The sequence below is a fragment of the Podarcis raffonei genome, chromosome 2 (genome assembly GCF_027172205.1).
Source record: "Podarcis raffonei isolate rPodRaf1 chromosome 2, rPodRaf1.pri, whole genome shotgun sequence".
In the NCBI taxonomy this organism is placed as follows: domain Eukaryota; kingdom Metazoa; phylum Chordata; class Lepidosauria; order Squamata; family Lacertidae; genus Podarcis; species Podarcis raffonei.
This window is the reverse complement of record NC_070603.1, coordinates 65,982,839-66,002,231: the sequence shown is the minus strand read 5'-3', so window position 1 is coordinate 66,002,231 and position 19,393 is coordinate 65,982,839. Positions and strand designations below refer to the sequence as shown.

At 44.5% G+C, this 19,393-nt stretch overlaps 1 protein-coding gene across 5 annotated transcripts in view; it reads right to left on the bottom strand.

Moving 5' to 3' along the window:
- LARP1 (La ribonucleoprotein 1, translational regulator) overlaps positions 1–6,256 on the bottom strand; it is a 66,381-nt gene extending 60,125 nt beyond the window's left edge. For 2 of the 5 annotated variants that reach the window (XM_053377091.1, XM_053377093.1), the window contains exons 1-2: positions 5,896–6,253; positions 5,453–5,860 (exon numbers count right to left, since the gene is read on the bottom strand). In XM_053377091.1, coding sequence (XP_053233066.1) covers positions 5,453–5,860; positions 5,896–5,974 — 487 coding nt within the window. In that variant the 5' untranslated portion in view covers positions 5,975–6,253. Of the gene's footprint in view, positions 1–5,452; positions 5,861–5,895 lie in introns of all 5 variants that reach the window. The other 3 variants (XM_053377092.1, XM_053377090.1, XM_053377089.1) reach the window with 3 other exon arrangements.
- Between the last annotated feature and the right edge of the window lie 13,137 nt (positions 6,257–19,393).

Sequence of the window (19,393 nt, the reverse complement as noted above, 5' to 3'; positions counted from 1 at the left end):
AAACAATTAGGATGGAAACTTTTAAGATTAGGGTGAATAAAGGTGTGTCCCTGTGGAGGAACACCTTATCCTACAAAATCATGCAAAAAGGGGTGGAGAATAGAACACTTGGCTACCTTCTCAAGAAGTATAGTTCATATATTAATTTATAAGACCACAAGACACAAAAGTGTGTTTGTTCAACTCATGGAAAACCATAAGGTGATTTTAAAATTTTTGGCTAATTGACTGAGCAACTGTGACATATCAGATTCATACACCAGGCAACCTCAGAGGCAACACAAAACGGCTCTTCTCAGAAATATAGAATCCAAAATTGTGCGGTTTCTTTTATATATCAGTTGCAATAGTAGTAAAGTGCACATAAACCTCCTCTGCACGGTCTACTGTTTTCCAGACTAGAAGATCCAAATATTCTGTTTATTATTTATTTAGTCCTCCAGTTTATAGGCCAGCTTTCATCACATCTACATGATCCAAGGGTGATTTCCAACAAAGCAAAAAATCTAACCATGATTTTAAAACAGCCCAATAATAAAATAATTAATTGAGAAACAGCATGAGAATTAAACCAGAGAGTACTTACTGATTTACTGCAAATGCCTTGGAAAAGCAGGTTATTTCTACAAGTCAGCGGAAACTACCAGAGTTTCTGCTGTCTGAGCTTCAGTGAGAAAGACATTCCAGATTTGGGGAACAACAACACAGAAGACCATCTCGCACATCACCATATTGGGATGGAACAGCAATTAAAGCATTACTTATCTGTGTTAAGTGAACCTGCAACTACCTCACAAGTCAAACAATGATTTATCACACTATCCTATTCCAGTGATCACTCTCTACATTCTGATCATTAGCATGTTTGTGAACAAGCTCTGTTCACTGACTACTGAATAACCATGCATTGGCCTGCCACTTTAATCTGCTGTAACTTAATCTGTAGCGGCCATCCAAATGTAGAACTATGAAAGTCCCAGAGATTATAGACACACACATTTCCAGGACTTGTTGGGGGAAACCACAATACTCAACCGCTTTCTGAATTTATGTTACTTTTGTATTACCATAAAACAAAGCATGGATGTACAAAAAGCAATGGCTGCTTTCTCAACTTTTTCTCAAAAACCAGCAAGCTCCCAGACAGGCCTATATCCCATTATTGCAAAGCTCAGATATAAGACAACTTCCTCCTAGCTAATCAAGCTCTGACATGCAGCACCTTCGCTTGTCCTAACTGCATGCAGAAAATTGCTTTTTAAAATCAAAATACGTTCAATGTTTGAGAGTCACCAGTCTACTTGCCACCAGCCTTAATAGCAAGTCCATTACTATGCTCTTTGGATGTTGATCCCATTGAAAACAGTGGGATTCTACACAAACATGCACTGACCATACCAGGTTGTCAAAATAAATAATCTACAACTGTACCTTCCACAAACTATTGTAATCCACCTACAAATGCTTTTCAGAATTCTCAATATGCACCCTTGGACTGAACTTAGCTCCTCAGATAAAATCTTGTTTGTGCCATTCAGTGTAGCATCATTATTTAAAGACATTCCTGTAAGCAGCACAATTTAAAATATCATTATATTTGGCATCACATTTGATGTTGCACTTCTATCTTACAACCCTTCAGTCTGTTGCCCAATACTACAGGCAAAATTCAAACAGCAAGCTGAAAAGCTCAATTATACTTTTAGGATGTCATATCCATTGTTCTGGGTAATCAAGAACAAGGCTGGTTCACACATAATGCCAAACAATGATTTGGTATTCCATGCATGAGCCTTGTGCTAGCACACTTCCCCTCCCCCTATACGTGCTAAGTCAATGTGACTTTCTTTTTATCACAAACCATTATTTTTAATTATGTGGGAGCTGGAAAATTATGCTTTGCACTTGTCTTGAAACCAGGATTACAAGTCTGCTTTGAGGTTTGCAACCTGGATTCAAGTCAAGCAAAATTCTTGTGGAACCAAACCAGGAGTTGGTGTTATGGCTACACTGAAACATAGCCTCCGGCATGCTCCAGAGGGGCATGATGCAGCAACTTTGCGACTAAGTCAGTGCCAAAACCAGAAGCTGCTGAAAATTATACATATATATTTATACACTAGCAGTTTGGTACAAGTTATAGACTTATTTGCAAGTAGCATTTCCCCCCAAATCAGTTGTGGGCAAATTTCCCAAATATAGAAAAACAGCTGCCACATCACCTTTGCCAATATTAAGCTTTAGAAATCATTACTACAACGCACAAAGCTTTTTCTTAGCACAGAAACTTCAGGATGCTTACACATATACTTTCAAGCAGAAAGTACTAAACAGAGAAAACTCCCATATTAAGTTTTTAAATTTGTGCAACATGCTATAAAAGAAAGCCACCATAAACCAAAGCCTATCACATAGTTCTCAATCACTGCATGGTTCAATCTGGTATTCTCCAACTACATCATGTTTATGTTGCAAATTATATATAAAATAACAAGCAGCAGAAAAAACAGTGCTACGAGAGCGGAATAATTTGCCAAAGCTAGTATTGTACAAATTATGGCCACTTCTGCCAAGAAGCAGAAATCTTTGCAGCATTTGCTTTACCAGGGGGCTTTTTAGACAGCCCTACAAAAGGTGGATTACTGAAACACTATGGGTATGATCCATTTGCACCATGAGATGGCACTTGTGAACAAGTCAATTGGGTGGGGGGAGATTTGCAAGTACTTCCAATATCCCTGTCCAGTCCTCCCTCTCCATGCATTGCAAGTTAGCTGCGCTTGCATCAGGTGATGATAGAATATCAGTATGGGGATATGTGAGGTGGCGTTTCCGTGTGCTGCGCTGGCTCGCCAGATGCAGCTTTGTCACGCTGGCCAGGTGACCCGGAAGTGTCTCCGGACAGCGCTGGCCCCCGGCCTCTTGAGTGACATGGGCGCACAACCCCAGAGTCTGTCAAGACTGGCCCGTACGGGCAGGTATACCTTTACCTTTAAGCTGACACAGTTGAACAGACTGGACAGTATTATTAAATCTATTCTAATGATCTTGCATTTGTGATAATAAGCACTACCACTCCCTGATTTTGAAGGGAGAAAAATAGCATTTGAGCCAGGTGCTGCACAGCAGTGCGTCTTACAGGAGTCAGTAAAACTTGATGATTCATCATATAATATAGTACAAGCATTCATGAGCAATCTAGTATTACGTTTGGCAATAATATAAACAATTTTGAAGACTTGGACTCAATAAAGCTAGTAGTTTAAAACTGCTCCTTTTGTTGTTGTTTCCTCAAAAAGCAGCTCAGATTTCACCTCCATAAGCTAAACATGAGCTTAGCTATCTCTCCTGTAATAAGTTATGCCCGCCCTCGCTGCATATCATCCAGGAACATATGGAAGTGGCATATAAGAAATAGCTTTCTGGTAGTGGTCTGATTATGCAATACTCTCTTGAATTTCTCCAAGGCCATCTATATATGTCAAAAGGTGGAGAGAAAGTTGCTGTAACATTCCAAGCGACCGCCTCAGTGTAACAGGCAAGTCTCCAGCCTCTCTATTCCACTCTTCCCCCGGTTTCAAAGCTAGAAATAGAGGGCTAGAGCATGTCATCTGAATTCCAACTATGAACACACTGAGAACCCAGACCGAAGGTTTAAATGTCACAGTACTGGCCCAGTTCAAACGCCAAAGGGTGAAAAGGCCCAGCAGCATTAACCTACAAAGGATATAAGCCCACGTGGACTTTTGGAAGACCTTTGTCCCACATCCACTACCATATGGATCCTCCAGTAGCACTGTAACACGTGTCCGCGAGTGTTTCGGGGTTACTAAAAGGGAGGCGGCGGTACTGCAGAGGACGGGGCCGCACATGGGAAGCCCAGCTTCCATGTGCGAGGCCTAGCTCAAATCAAATCAAATTTATTAAAAACGGTCACAGACCAGAGGCCTAGCTCATCTTTTCCTGCTCACCCGCTTGACGGGGGGGGGGGGAGGGTTTCACTGTCACCCTCGGAAAAATACGCGCTGAGGCCCTGAAAGGGGGTGGAGTGGGGGTTTCTTCGGAGCCGCCTGTCAAAAGAAAGGCGAGCGGCGGCCCGGGGGGGGGGGTTGTTGGACTGGCGGGGAGTGAAAGGAAGAGAGGTCCAAACGGGAAGGCCCCACGGCGAGCTCAAGAGAAATCACATGCTCTCCGCGACAGAAAAACCACGTTGCCTTTGCTGCAGCGGAATGCTGGGAAAGGGAGGAAGCGCCGAGCACGGCGCCGCACAGAGTCACACACACACCCACGCCCGGCCATTGGGCGGCGGGGCGCTGAGCGACGGGAGCTTTCAAACCGTCGCCAGAGGCACGTTTGCACCGGGGCCTAGAGCGGCGCGGCGAAGAACCTTCGGAAACGCACCGCCTCCCTCCCTCCCGCTCCCCACCTCACGGCGCCGCCGCCGCCGGGCCGCGTCCAGCCTTTGGGGCCTTCCCTTTCCTATGCCTATTTGCATACAACATGCTCTCCTCAGGGGTCTTTCTCCAAAGGGGCCCCCAGCTGTCGGTCCCCCCCCCCCCACCGTGTAGAAGACAAATAAACGTTCGACAGTTTTAAACTACAACAGCCAACCTGCATTTTTAAATCCTCTCCGGCTACTTTGAAAGGTCACAGTCACACTCCACACACCCCAAATATGCCGGGCTTCCCTGCCGACTTTCGGTCGGGGTTACGTCTAAGCCTCACGAGCTCTTCTCCCCCTCAGCCAACCAACCACCACGCCATTTAAAAAGCGAGGCTATTCGGGGAAAGGAAGCGGCGTGTGGGGGGGGGGGAGATCGCTCATGAAACATTCACGATCCGATCAATGCTGCAACGGCGGGGGTGCCTTCCGTGCCCGATTAAGTCTTAAAATATTTATTCACTTCAGTTCCCGCAGGAAAAGCCCGATTCCCTGAGCACTCACGCGGGAAATGGGGAGGCACGCGGGGGTGGCACCCTTCCTCTCCCCCCCTTCTTTTCTTTCCCTTCAATAAAGGTAGTTCCACCCATGCCCAGCGCGGGCGTGTTTCCCAGCGAGCAAGGCCTTGGACGTCTCACGCTCGATTTCGCAAGCCCCGTCCCACCATGCTTGCATCCACCCTCCATTTGCCTGCCATCGATCCCGCGCTCGCTCTTTTCCCCCATTAATTTTTCTTACAACGAAGCGGATCAAGGAGCGGAGGGCGAGGTGAGGTACAAGCAGGGTGGATGCAGATGGACAAAGACGGGGTGGAGTTCCACCGTCAGGGGGGGGGAGGCGGGTGTGTGTGTGTGTGGAGAAGAGAAAATGTCACCATATTGCGGAGGGAAGATCGCCCTCCGCCAGTGGCCGCGACGCTCTTCCTTCGCCGATTGCCCCAAACGAGACCACCATCACCGAAAGCACCGCCCCTCCCTCCCTCCCTCGCCCGGGTCCCCCGCTGCTACCCACCTGGGGGCGACTGTCCGTTGAGGGTGACCAGCGCCACCGGGGCGTTCTTAGTCCAAGGGTTCACCTTGGGCGGGGGGGCCTCGATGAATTCCTTGCGCCCAACGCCTCCCGGCTCGCCGCCCTCCTCGCCGCCGCTGCTGCTGCTACCGGCCTCGCTGGGCAGCCGCGTCGAGTCGGTGCCGCCGCCGCTCCTCTGGTGCAGCAGGTTCTCCTTCTCCTGGTTGTTACTGTCCTCCTTCTGCTGCTTGATGCTGGGGGGCTTGAGCAGCGCCCCGTTTCGGCGCAGATGCTGCTCCCCCACGTTGCCGCCGCCTTCCTTGCTGCAGCTGTCGGGGCCGCCCCCCTTGCCCTCGTCGGCGTTGGCCTTCTCTCCTTGGTGCAGGAGGTGCTGCTCCCCTTTCTCCTGAGGCTTCTTCATCACCAGCCCGTGCTCCTCGGAGGAGGCTTCTTCATCACCAGCCCGTGCTCCTCGGAGGGCAGCAGGGGGTTCGCGGGCAGGAGAGCCTCCACCTGGGTAGCCATCTGCGCCCCCGCGGAGCCGCCTCGTGCCCCCGGCTCCAGGCTCTCCCCGGACAACACGCGCCCGCCCCAAACTTTGCCGACTTCCCCCTCCCACCCCCGAAAACCGCCTCGCCTCGCCCGGAGCTCTCCTGCCTCCCCTCTTTCTCTCTCTTTCTGCGCCCCCCAACCCCTTCCTCAGTCAGATGCGCACCCCGGAGCCACGGGGTGGGGGCTCGAGCCGCCGGCTTCCTCCCCCCACCCTTGAAACCCAACCCCGGCGTGCCCCCTCCCCGTCTCCTCTAATGCCGCCGCAGCAATATGGAGAAGCAAGGAGACCACGCGACTGGCCGGGCGGGAGCGCGCGCCCTTCAGCCAGCTCCGCCTTAGAGAGGCCCCCGGGAGCGCGCACGCCGGTCCCGGCCACGAGCGCGCCTAGGAAGTTGGGGGCGGCGAGCGAGCGGGCAGGTAGCCCGAGCTCAGGGCGGTGGGTGCGCCGGGGACGGGACGCGCGCGTGCCTGATGCAACTCGGCGAGAAAGAGGAGACGCTCCTTAAAGGGACCGAAGCAGGCGCGGTTGCCGACTTGGGGCCTCTCTGCGCAGGCGCCGCCACCCTGCTTCCCGGCTCCGGCTAGCCCTCGGGAGGCAGAGCACGGCCTGCTCGGCTCCAGCGAAGCTCTAGCTAGCTAGTCCTTCCAGCTGTTTGCTTTTGGGAGTAACCAAATAACGTAGCCTGCCGAATGGCCGGATCCTATGGATCCTTTTGGGAGTAGATCCCGCTAAATGCAAAAGCTTGTGCATAGGATTGCATTTCTTTCTTTCCTCGGTAGCAGCCTTCAGAGCCATTTAAGGCTCTGAGCAGGTAGCCGTCAGCCACAGAGGGGAATCTACTGGCTCCCACTTTCCTTTATCCTCCTAATTAGCATCTTCCCCTCTTCTGTACATTCAAACTTCGTCTAGCTTTGCGTCTTCCAATTGCAAAACTAGCTGGATCCATCAACCTCTCCTGGGAACTGTAGTTCTGTGACAGGCAAACTGCAATGTGCAGGATTCTTCAGGGGAAGTCATGTGTTTTAATTGTTTGGTTTGTACACAGCCTGACATTCTTCATGGATGAATGGGGATTTGAGCCTGAGTCTCCCCAGTCCTAGTCTTAACACTAAATCATAATTCTAACTGGCCCTACTGGATCTTTGTCCATCAATGGAACTTAGGCAGATAACCTACTAGAGGTGGTGGAGGGGGAGAGAGATCCTCAGAATCTGGTTTCCAGGATTACACCTATCCCATGAATGACATGAACAATCTTTTAGTGAAAATCTGGAAGGAAATTGATAAAGGGAAGGTGCAATACTAAAAACTTACAATGCAATTTTGCCTCAGTGAATTTCTGGCCTCCATTTCACAATTGTTTTAATTCCGACAAACTATTATTACGTACATAGTAGCATATAACAATGCCGGAACCACATTATTAGTTTGCTAAATGTATCTTTGCGCTGTATTTGACGGAAATATTTTTGTTCTTTTTTTATAAAGGAGTAACATAATGGGAAATTTCTGCATCACCCTGCAGTGGTACCACAAAGACATGGATTTACCGCATCAGTAAGAACTAGGTGTAAATTAAACAGTTTAGTTAAGCCAGTTGACCACAGACATTTCAAACTGGAGACCTTTAATCCCAGTCTACAACATAGCTCCTACTTTTCACTTTTTATCCGTGTTTGTTTTTCTTTCTGCTTTAACGGCCAACTTGATAGATTATGACTTTCCCATTGAATATCAATATGCTAGTCTAACCAGTCCGTTTCCTAAATAAGGGAGGCAATATGGATTCAACACAATATTGCATTATGTCTCAGTGTAAAGGTAGCTGCTTGGACCAAACCACCTTATAACCTTAATGAAAACTCTGGGATGTGTAATGAAGGAGGAGCATCAAACAGCAATTTTTGACAAGCAACACCTACATTCTGATACCTATAGAAACAGCTCGTATTTCAAAATCTGATTCAGATAAAAATTAGACTGTTGAAGACATCCATCAGAAGAGAACTACAAAACTATGAAAAATGCCTGCAGCATTTACAAATTATTCTAGCTTCTTTCTGGCAGTTCATTTATAGTTACCTGTCATGTACACACCATCTCTAGTCTGGTAACAAGAATAATCTGTCAGTTGCAGTAATTAGGCCCCATAGAAACCCACCTTTGGGAAGAAAAGGATGTCATCAAATGACTATTTCCTGATGTGGAGTAACTGACAAGCATCACACAAACTTGCTTTACATCTGCTACCAGCAACAATAGTAAATGAAACATTTGTATACTGTGGGTCAGTATTTACACAACTCTGAAAACAAGGTTGCTGACGAATAGCTACATATTAAAACTTTAACTTTCAGAGAGGTGTAAAACAAGAGATGCATATGTTACACATTGCTTTTCCATAAGCTCAAAGTGGTTTTCAATGAATAAATTGACACTTAAAATAGCATTTAAAACTGCAAAATAAAATAACAAAGCATGCAAGATTTATGTAAGACAACAAAAGATAACAGACTCCACTGGCTTCCAACTGAATTGGCTGAAATCACACCCTTATCAGACAGTTAAAAAGTCATTGGGAATCAGCACGTCTTCCTAAAACCAGCTACATACAACTTTGTAATCTGGGATTGAAATAATTCCACAGCATCAAAACCACCATTGTGGAGGCCCTGCTCCCAGCAGCCAAAGGTCTCACTTATTAATGGAATACAAAGCAGACCCTCATTTGATCTACTCATTTGGGGTGGAATTGACACAGGAGAGGTGGTCTCTTAAGGTGTATGAGTCCCAGACCCTGAAGGGCTTTAAAGGTTTAAACCAGAAGCAAACTGGCAGCAAGTGTGGATGATATAGGTGAAATATGTTCAAAGCTCTCCAAATTTGTACTGATTTGGCTGAAAACACACTAGCAGCCAATGCAGATAATATAATGCTAGCTAAACATATTCACACCTCTCAGTATTCAAATGAGCCAGGCAGTTGCATTTTCTATCCACTGAAGCCTTCAAGAGCACAAAGTGCATTCAAGCCTTGAAGTTGATCACATAGTCAGATCACCTCTGTCCAAGAAAGGGCAGAACCTACATGATAAAATGCATCTGGTGAGATAATTATCTGCTTATCAGAGATCTGGGAGTTGAGAAAAGTTTATACCTGCTCTAAGAGGAAGAGCAGTTTTTCAGGGTCTGAGGATGACTCGCCCACAGTATTTGTATTCTGTTTCAACCTGATTGCCTCATCCATCTGACAAAGCACTGGTTCGAGGCAGAAATGGCAGATTCCAGGTGCTTGATCACAGAAATCTAGAACTGGTTGTCATCAGCATGCTGTTGACACCTCACTCCAAACCCCCAGATGAGCTTTATGACTTGATAGAGAGATGGGAGTGGGAAGACCTTTTTCAGCCAAGCACCATGTTCCCTGATGGACAATCTTCTGGTGGGTGGGGCCAGAGGCAAAAGTGGGTGGAGCAAAGTATGGCCACTACTGTTGTACAGTAAACTACATTTCAGTCACACATAAGTGAGATGTTTATACACACACCTATCACCATTCAGGCAAGCAAAAGGCATTTAAGGACACACTTCAACCAAGGAAAAGCAACAATTGGAAAAGTGTGCCAGTGGTGAGGGGTGTGGTCTGGGGATAGAGGGTGTGGCCTGGTGAAAGTTCCCAGGGCCTGATGAAGAAGTCTAGAGGGCCATATTCAGCCCTCCATCCAAGCCTGAGGGTTCCCACTCATATTATAGATATCATATAGCCTCTGTGACAATAAGGGAATTAAACCATCTGAGAGACAGCACTAATATTACAAACAGATGACATTCTTATGTCTTTCCAATGTAGAACAGTCAGAAGTAGTCTTGAATGCTCTTATTTAGACCTATGAATTTATTTTGGTTTTTTTAAAACCTAATTTGGATTAGGGAAAACAGAAGTAATAGGTAAAAAAAAAAATCAATCCAGAGATTTATTTATTTATTTATTTAGGTAAGTTCAGCCAGACAGAACGACCTGTTCAATTTTTAGGTGTATATTTAACAAAAGAAGATAAGGATCTGTACCAGAACAACCTGATCACTGTACAGTAGTTTGAAAAGGAGGGGGGGACCCAAAAGTGACATTTTGATATGGTCAGCTCTGAATCTATATTTTATAGGGTGAATTCAAATATCCATTTCATCTGACGTGAACTTTATGTTGTCAGATGCTGATGCTAATGCTGATGATTTATAGGGGGGTGAGAGGGATATGAGTATCTGCATGTCTTTCGCTCCCTCCCCTTCCCTGCACACACACGTGCAATGCAAGTAAACCAGTTTTGGATTGTGGTTTTCAGCAGAAAACTTGACAGAGAGGATGCGTTAAAGGACCATTTTTATTTTATTTTAGATTTTATTCTCTCTCCATCCTCTTCCCTTCTGTGAATGTTCTATTTCAGATGCCTGAATCTGGTCAATTTTTGTCTTGAGATTTGCCAGTGCTCCGTTACCTGAACTGCATTGACTCTAGTTCCACTGTGTACATATTGCAGTTGCCTTTCCCCAAGAAAATAGAAGCCCTGGGCCCATATTTTAATGCTTGTGTGCTACTGAGACATATCTGTAATTATAAAGGAGCAAGTTTGAACTAAATCTATAGAACCTTTTTCAGCCCAATAGTCATATTCCCTTAGGGGCAACCTTCCAGGGCCTATATTGTGGGGTCTCAGCTACTCCATCCTATTCCTATTCCCAAAGTTAGTCAGCATTCTATGGCCACTGAGCTCACTCAGTCCGGTCTTGGTTTTGGATAATACCCCCCTTCCTTTCCTTACTTAAATATTGTTGTATTTCTTCAAACCTTGCGATTCCCCCAAGCTTCACTCTTGAGGAGATGTTTACTTTTGATGAGTCCTTGCCTGTGGCCAGACTCCTGTTTGGATTGGCCAGGTTTCCCTTTGGTACTTAAGGCCCTTCCCTTCCCTTGGGACCCATTCAGCCTTAAGGCCAGAGACTGAACTCATCCTGGGTGCGGATGGCCACTCCTCAGCATCATCACAGGATCCTGGCCCTCAGACAGAGAGCCTGACCCAGGGCTTGGTGTAAGGGCGGGTCTTCTGATGAGAAGTCCCCTGGCTAAGGCATGACAATCTCCCATCACCCCTGACCATTGGCCATCAGACAGGGGCTGATGGGAGCTGGAGTGCAACAATACCTGGAGGTCAAAAATCACACACACACACACACACACACACACACACACACCAGGTATATAGTGTACAGTATAATATGCACAAACATTTCAACCGACTCATGCATGCCATATAACAACAATAGGAATAAATCAATAATTACAAATGCACAGTGCCTTGTAATTTAGTTGATTGTATGTTAGCACAATGGTTCTGTCACCAATTTGCATCTCCACACTTAATAGGCCAATAATAAAAGGGAAAGTCAAATGAGTTGAGTCCAAGTTGAAAGAAATCAGTGGTCCTCATGAACTAGTTTGACAGGCTGATCAGGACATGTCTGCATTTCTCCTAACCTCTTAAGACCATATTTCCCTTCAAGTTCCTCATACAATTATTACTGTCGATTCAGCTGACTTCATCCTTGCAGAAACCTCATGGAATGCAGCTAAACGTACAGATCAAGGTTATTAAACTTCTCTGTTGCTGTGGCTTCTTACTTGTTTTTGTATGCTTTAGCTCTTTTGAATGGCTAGTTAAAAAACTTTTTTTATACCAAGCCCTTCTGAGAATTCTCAGGGAGGGGGGATAGCATATAATATTAATGACTATACAAACAACAACAGGAATGCAGAAAAAGAAAGAGTAAATTGTTAGAGCAACCTGCAGATCTTTTAGCTCCATAGACGAAAAGAAGAGAATGAACAAAATGCATTTCAAAGAGTTCTAGTAGAGCTTTCTTCCTAATGACTGGAAACTTGTTTCAAGTGCCACTGGCATGAAACCATAAAGGTAAGGCAAGGTGTAGAGATGTACACCACAAAAATAAAGGTGAGACAATCCAGTGCTTCACAACTACATACATGCACTCTTACTCTTGAGAGTAAGATTTCTTCAAGGTTGCGGAACTTACTTCACAGGATCTAACTACCCATCTTCATACAATTTTTGAGTGTCCAGACAAGTGTATGCATGTTTACTTGGGAGTAAATCCCATGGGGTTGTTTCTAGACTACTTAGTTGCATTCGGGTACTCAAAAGTAAGTCTTGCTGAATTCAGTGGAGCTTACTCTCAAAGATGGAAAAGATTGTTGATTTTGGTTCCCTCATTTCCTTATTTTTCCCCATCTTAAATTCAGCTCTTCATATTTCTGGATTTTTTCTAAACAAAAATCTTCATGAAAATGCACCAGCATTTTAATGTGAATTTCTTCTAACAAACACATTTTTGTATGCTCTTTTGACTAATGTACATATTTTTGCAAAAAAATCCCCCTACTATGATATTATAATATAATGCACATTTGTATGTTATTTTCACTAATATATTCATTTTTATGTGCACTTTCCTCTAACATGCATTTTGTAAACACTGGTTGATTGGAGAACTGCATTGCAAAATTTGAATAAATGTGCATTTTGAAGGACAGCTATGTTTCAGTTCTCAAACTGTTTTGAAAAGTTTAAATTTGTTAGATTTTCCTTTAAATGTTAATGGAATCACATTTCTCCATCATTCCTACTTCCAGGTAAGAGTGTATACAACTGCAGACTTAGGGTTGTATCCAACTTAGGTAGAGCAGACCCACTGAAATTAATGGGCCTAAATTTGTCGTGTTCATTATTTTCAGTTGATTTATTATGAGTTGGACTAATATTAGATACAACTCATAGAATTTAAGTGGGTTTGATTCCCAGGTAAGTTTGCAGAGGATTGCATCCTTACTGCAAGTGCTATTGTCTAAAGCATCACTGTTTGTTTGTTTTTAAGGGGGGGATGTTTACTAATCGCAAACACTGTCCAGGTTGTACTTATTTGCAAGAAGGCCGGCACTGACAAAAGATAAAGGCAGACTGTAGTATAAACACTCTTGAAGCTTAGCAACCTACATACTAACTCAACCTCTTTTCTGCTAGGTTTACTTCCCACATTCTCCTCTCCATGCAGGTTTCTTGGCTGAAAATTGATAAAATTACTCAACTGGAATCAGTAACACAGAGTTACTGTGCTATGTTTGTGAGGCAAAATGGAGTGTTTTAAAAGTTTTACAGACTTTGCCTCCCTTTCAGATTTCCTTGAGATGCCTGGGACCAAGGCAGTACGATGCATTTATGTATTGAATTCTCTAATCATGATTATTTGTTGTTAGATTGCTTTGTGAAGAACTAATGACAAGTTGAACACATTGTAGTCAATCTGAATTTTCACACAGAGGGGAAAAAGTTTCAGGGTTGGTTTCAATTGTTACTTTCTAAACAAGTGTCTTGTACATAATCCTCATATAGAAGATAAGTGATACAGAAGCCACTAGAATGGAGGTTAAATATGCAAATTGGATCAGTTAACCAAACATTGCCCTGAGGTAATGTGACTAGCTACTAGAGAGATGGCCTTCTCAGTGGCAGTGTCCTATCTGTGGAAGGTTTTCCTCAGAGGTTTGCCTGGTTGTGGGCCAGGGATGTATTTTATCACAGCACAAAAATCCAGGGGTCCATGAGGGTTCAACCCTGGAACCTGAAGTCTCCTTGGGGGAGTCCATAAGCAAACCTCCAAACTGATGGTGACCCTGTCCTGGGACTAGATGTTGGATCAGGACTTGTAGCCCATCCAGTTAAACCTCTCGCTTAACGCAAGAAATCAAGAGTTACAGTCTACAACAGCTGATGGCTGCTAGCTCTTGAAAATCCTCAGCTACAACTAAACAGCAGTACAGCGGTACCTCGGGTTACATACGCTTCAGGTTATATACACTTCAGGTTACAGACTCCACTAACCCAGAAATAGTGCTTCAGGTTAAGAACTTTGCTTCAGGATGAGAACAGAAATCGTGCTCCGGCGGCGCAGCGGCAGCAGGAGGCCCCATTAGCTAAAGTGGTGCTTCAGGTTAAGAACAGTTTCAGGTTAAGACCAGACCTCCGGAATGAATTAAGTACTTAACCTGAGGTACCACTGTATTTCCAACAGACAGATATGAGTGGTGAACAGTAGTGGCAGATTCACAATAATCTTACCCACCTTTGTGCCTTTTAGTAACAGTCTTGCAAAAATTGTCTAAAAGGATGGCCCTCAGATTCTTTAACAAATCCCATGAAGGATTCTAAATATTAAAAATGGTGCATCTCACTATTGGATTTTTAAAAATCTAATATTGCAACACAAGACAGTAAACTGGATTCTCACTTGGAAAAACCCTTATATTCCTCAGATCCTTGACATCTGCTCCATTATTAAAATAATCTTCATTAATGTTACACTTCTAGCAAAATAGATAAACTCTGAAAGTGACCTCCTTGTTCAACAATGATGCTCCTAGACACTTGATCTAATCTTTCTGGTAAACTGACGCCCTCTTGCTGGGAATATTCTCTTTTGTTCCAGAAGTTTTGATGTACTAATAATTAACCCACACAACCTGGCACAGTCCATGTTCTTTGTATTTTGTTCTGATCATTTCGCCTAATGAAGAAGTGTGTGAAGTTGACTTTGTGTCCATGGATCGTTTGGTCCAATGCCAGATATCAACTCAACCTAGTTATATTGACTATACAAGTCTGTCAAGCTCATCTGCCCTATGAATTCGGACCACATTGTTCCAGTCAACAGAACACATTAACAACGGTTGAAGCATCCTTGCTTCTATTGTGCTTTATGTGAGCCTGCTATTGACTATCATTCAGAAAATATAGCAGGTTTGAAATGTGCTGCCTCACTTCTAAGAGAGGGGATTGGTGGGGAAATGCTGCACTATTATTGTGTAATCTCCTTTGACGTCTAATACATTCCAGCACACAATTTAAGGTCCTGATATGTGATGTTTCTGGGAACTTAAACCAGGGATTGGCAATTCTTTTTGTTGTTGTTATTGTTGTTGTTGACAAAGAGCTCCTCGATTTTGTTCAATCCATCATGTGCTGCAATGGGTCAGTGCATCTGGCTGTTAACCAGAAGGTTGGTGGTTTGAGCCTACCCAGGGGCGGCTGTGGGCAGGATTCCTCCATTGCATGGGGTTGGACCAGATGACCCTCAAGGTCCCTTCCAAGTCTACAATTCTATAAACTGTTGCAAACAGCAGTTGAATATTGCCCATCACATTACTGGAGGTAAACACCAACTCCATTGCTTTCCTCATGCCATCTTCTTCTTTTATTTTGTATGAGAAATACTCCCAAAACTTTTTTTTAAAGTCCCCACCCCCCAAAGAGTGTTATCATTCCCTTGCCACAGCCATACCCCACCCATTTTTGAAAACTTCTCATTTTTCCTTCCTTCATTTCGTTTTTCAGAGGCTGTGTGCGCCTCTGTGTCTCCCTTCTCACAACGACTTACGTAAAGCAGAATATTGCACTACTGATGTTGCATTGGCACACAGCACTCAGAGTAAAGCTCTTCTGTTCCTGGAAAAGTTCTAAGATACAGTTTTGATCTGTTATTCGTTACAACAGGGTCAGGGGTGTGGGTGTGTGATCTCAATATTCTTTTCAGTACTGTTTTTAATGCATTTATTCATTGCTTTTTACACTTACGAGTGTCTCAGAACAACTTACGAAAGCAAGACAATAGAAATAACATAAGAAACTTTTAAAATCAAATATAAAAACACAGATAGGACAGTGAGCAAAGTTTTAGTGTTCTAACACACAAACCCTATTTCTGGTCGTGTCCCTTCCTCCTTCCAAGTGTCCTTTATCTCAGTAGCCTAATTATTTTAGGGGGGGGAGGAGCAGAAAACTTTCTGTTGCTGGTGTTGCTAATCAGTTGTTTGTCAGAATCTTTGCATATTTGCTGCAAAACACTCAGAGATTTACCAGTAGATCTGGATCAACCTTCTGCCCACCCCTGCATTAGAAAGTTTCCTGGCTGCACCAGAATTCAGATTCCAGCAACTTGCCTAACAACAAACACCTAATTCAGGAACTGCTGAAGATGCTCCACAGAGATCTCTGGGGGCTACAATTCTGAGAACACTAACTAGGAAGGAAGCCCTGTTAAGGAATAGGTTGTGTTTATTGATCATTCCTCCTGATTTGCTTGCAGTGACATCAGAAGATGCTGGCTATTTAATGAGCATTCATTCTGATTTATTTGCAGGATGCAAATGTTATCCTATGCTTTCCAGTGTATTTTCACATCACTTTGCTTATTGCGAAAAGCCCGATCTTTTGGGGAAGTAGGTGTGTTGCAGAAGACCTCCTAATGAACTATAAATGTGCAGCCTACATTTGCCAGAATGTGAAAATAGTGGAAGCCCAGAAGTGCCCTAATCCGCCAGTGTCCTTCTGCATAGGAATGCCTGTAAATTCTCTTAACCTAGAAGTTCTATTGATAGGACAGTGAGCAGTTCGTGGTTATTCTGAAACTGTGAAATCCCTCTATGGGTATAACCAGAAAAGGCTGAATTGGAAGAAAACATAAATCCTTGTTTCCTTTGTGGCCCTGAGCCTCTGCACAAGGGATATGGTTGAGTTAGGAAACAAGCAAACAGAACTTTCTCCATTTCTGTACCAAAGCATTAATTTCAATTACAGGCAACTCCCCATTTACATGGGGGTTATGTTCTGAGGCCCTGCACATTTAAGTGAAATCGCATATATCAGGAACACCATTGAAAAAGCCTGCAAACACCCACCAAACCTTCTTGCTCAAACTCAAACTCTCCACAGGCCTCAAAGGTCGGTGCAAGGGCTCCTGGGACTGTACTTGCAAAGGCTCATTGGATTGCTAGTTGCTGTTTTCACACAATTTTTGCTCTTTTCATGCTCTTTTACAGCTGTTTTTGCCCCTTTTTGTGCCACTTCCAAGTTTGCAGTGATGCGCACATGTGCAATCGCATGTGCCTTGAATGCATGTAAATGGGGAGTTGCATGTATAGCCCTTGGCTTGGCTCACTTTTTGGTGCAAATCACTTAGCATGTGGTATATATGCTAAGGAACTCCTATACACTATTTATACCTATTTATCTACTTGCACTAGGGACGCAGGTGGCGCTGTGGGTTAAACCACAGAGTCTAGGGCTTGCCGATCAGAAGGTTGGCGGTTCGAATCCCTGCGACGGGGTGAGCTCCAGTTGCTCGGTCCCTGCTCCTGCCCACCTAGCAGTTTGAAAGCACATCAAAGTGCAAGTAGATAAATAGGTACCACTCTGGTGGGAAGGTAAACGGTGTTTCCGTGTGCTGCTCTGGTTCGCCAGAAGCGGCTTAGTCATGCTGGCCACATGACCCGGAAGCTGTACGCCCGCTCCCTCAGCCAATACAGCGAGATGAGCGCCACAACCCCAGGGTTGGTCAGGGGTCCCTTTACTTTTACCTTTATCTACTTGCACTGGCATGCTTTTGAACTGCCAGGTTGGCAGAAGCTGGGACAGAGAAACAGGAGCTCACCCCGTCGCGGGGATTCGAACCGCCAACCTTCCAATCAGCAAGTCCAGGAGGCTCAGTGGTTTAGACCACAGCACCACCCACGTCCCTATACATTCTACCATGGGGAGACACTCTAGGGCTGGCCCACTCATGTGGTTAAGTGCAGCAACTGCCTCTGGCAGCGGGATCCACGAGGGCAACAGATTCCTCCCTTGCTCCTGGCGTAGATCTTCATCCACTCCTTCTTCCCTGGCAGGGGACAGGCACTGTTTGGTGTGTCACTTCAGGTGCCAAAATGTCTGAGGCAGGTCCTGAATCACTCCTACCTCCTTTAGCGTTACTTTGACCGGATATTCAAGGTGTCCTCCTGCTCAGCCCTGTCTTCTTCTTCTTCTTCTTCTTCTTCTTCTTCTTCTTCTTCTTCTTCTTCTTCTTCTTCTTCTTCTTCTTCTTCCACACCCTCCCTCCTCCTCTAGAGCCTGCACACAGCACCTTTGTGCAGCATACTTCACCGGTAGTGATATTTCCTTGAGGAATTCAGGCAAAAGGGCAGGCAGATGCCAAATCTGTGAAAACACCAAGCTGCTTCAGCTTCAGTTTCCCAAAGGAAGCCTTTCAGGTGCAATTAGAAATTCCATTTCCATCTAAAGGTGAATTTACCAAATTCACACATTCCAAAAGAATGCACCAACGGAAACACAGCCATCCTTCATAATTCACACTTACTTAAATATTGCAGTGTGCTTCTCCAGATAAGAAAAACACAAATGAGAAATTGAGAGAACTATAAAAATGACAGTTTTCTCCATGCTTAGGTAACAGGCTGGAGTAGTCATCAAACGCTGACGGGAAAGAGAAGGAACTCATTAGATTCCCCAGTCATTTGGCAATACAGAAAGAACATGCAGCCACAAAGGCACCCTTTGTTGTCCATCCTGTGCCCTGGGCCTTCTCTCTTCCTTTTTGCTGTTTAAGTATTTTTTTTATTTCATTTGTGGAACTGCCAGTTTCTACACTGTACGGCGGGGATAGCCAACATGATTCACTGCACATATTGTTCACCTCCCAACTCCCAAATCCCATTAGCTTCAGAAATCATGGCCATTTATTTATTTATTTTGGGGTATGTATACCCCACTTATTAATCAAAGTTCTTGAGGAGACATACAACATATTAAAAACACAATAAAATAGAAATATATAGATACAATAGACACTACACCAGTGCACCTCCCTGCCGTTCTGCAGAAGAGTTTCCTGGGCTGCAAATAACTGTTGAAGCAGTTATATGTTAGTCCCACACAGACCAGGATATTATTACTGGCTGGCTGCTGCTAATGTCCCTCACAGCCCCAGACTGGTTGTCGTTTTCATTAAATTACATTATACCATTTCATATTTTATTACTGTTCACTGTCCTGGTATCCATAAGATTAAGGGCTGGTTTAGAAATGTTTTAAACTAGCACATAACAAATACAGCATTTCAAATTAGGAACATCCATCTTTCTTCTTGGAATGGATATGAAATATTCACACACACTCCATGTGAAAAAGATAAATCCAACAGAAAGCAATAACAATTCAGATGTCCAGCCGGGTTTCTCAAGAACATTCCTGGATTTCTGAATCCTGTTTTAGAGTCTACACTCTCCCTGTCCATATTTTGAAGTCTATGTTCTGCCTGTCCTGTTCCTCTCATTCTTAAACAGCTCTGCACAGTTCACATTCCCAGCAAAACAACTCTCTGCTTCCCCTGCCAATAACACCCTGTCAGCAACTGGTCAGCGAGTCTGAGGTAAAAGGGGTTTCAGCAGAGAAGTAAAGTGCAATGCCAGCAATAGGCCGAGGGCTGCTA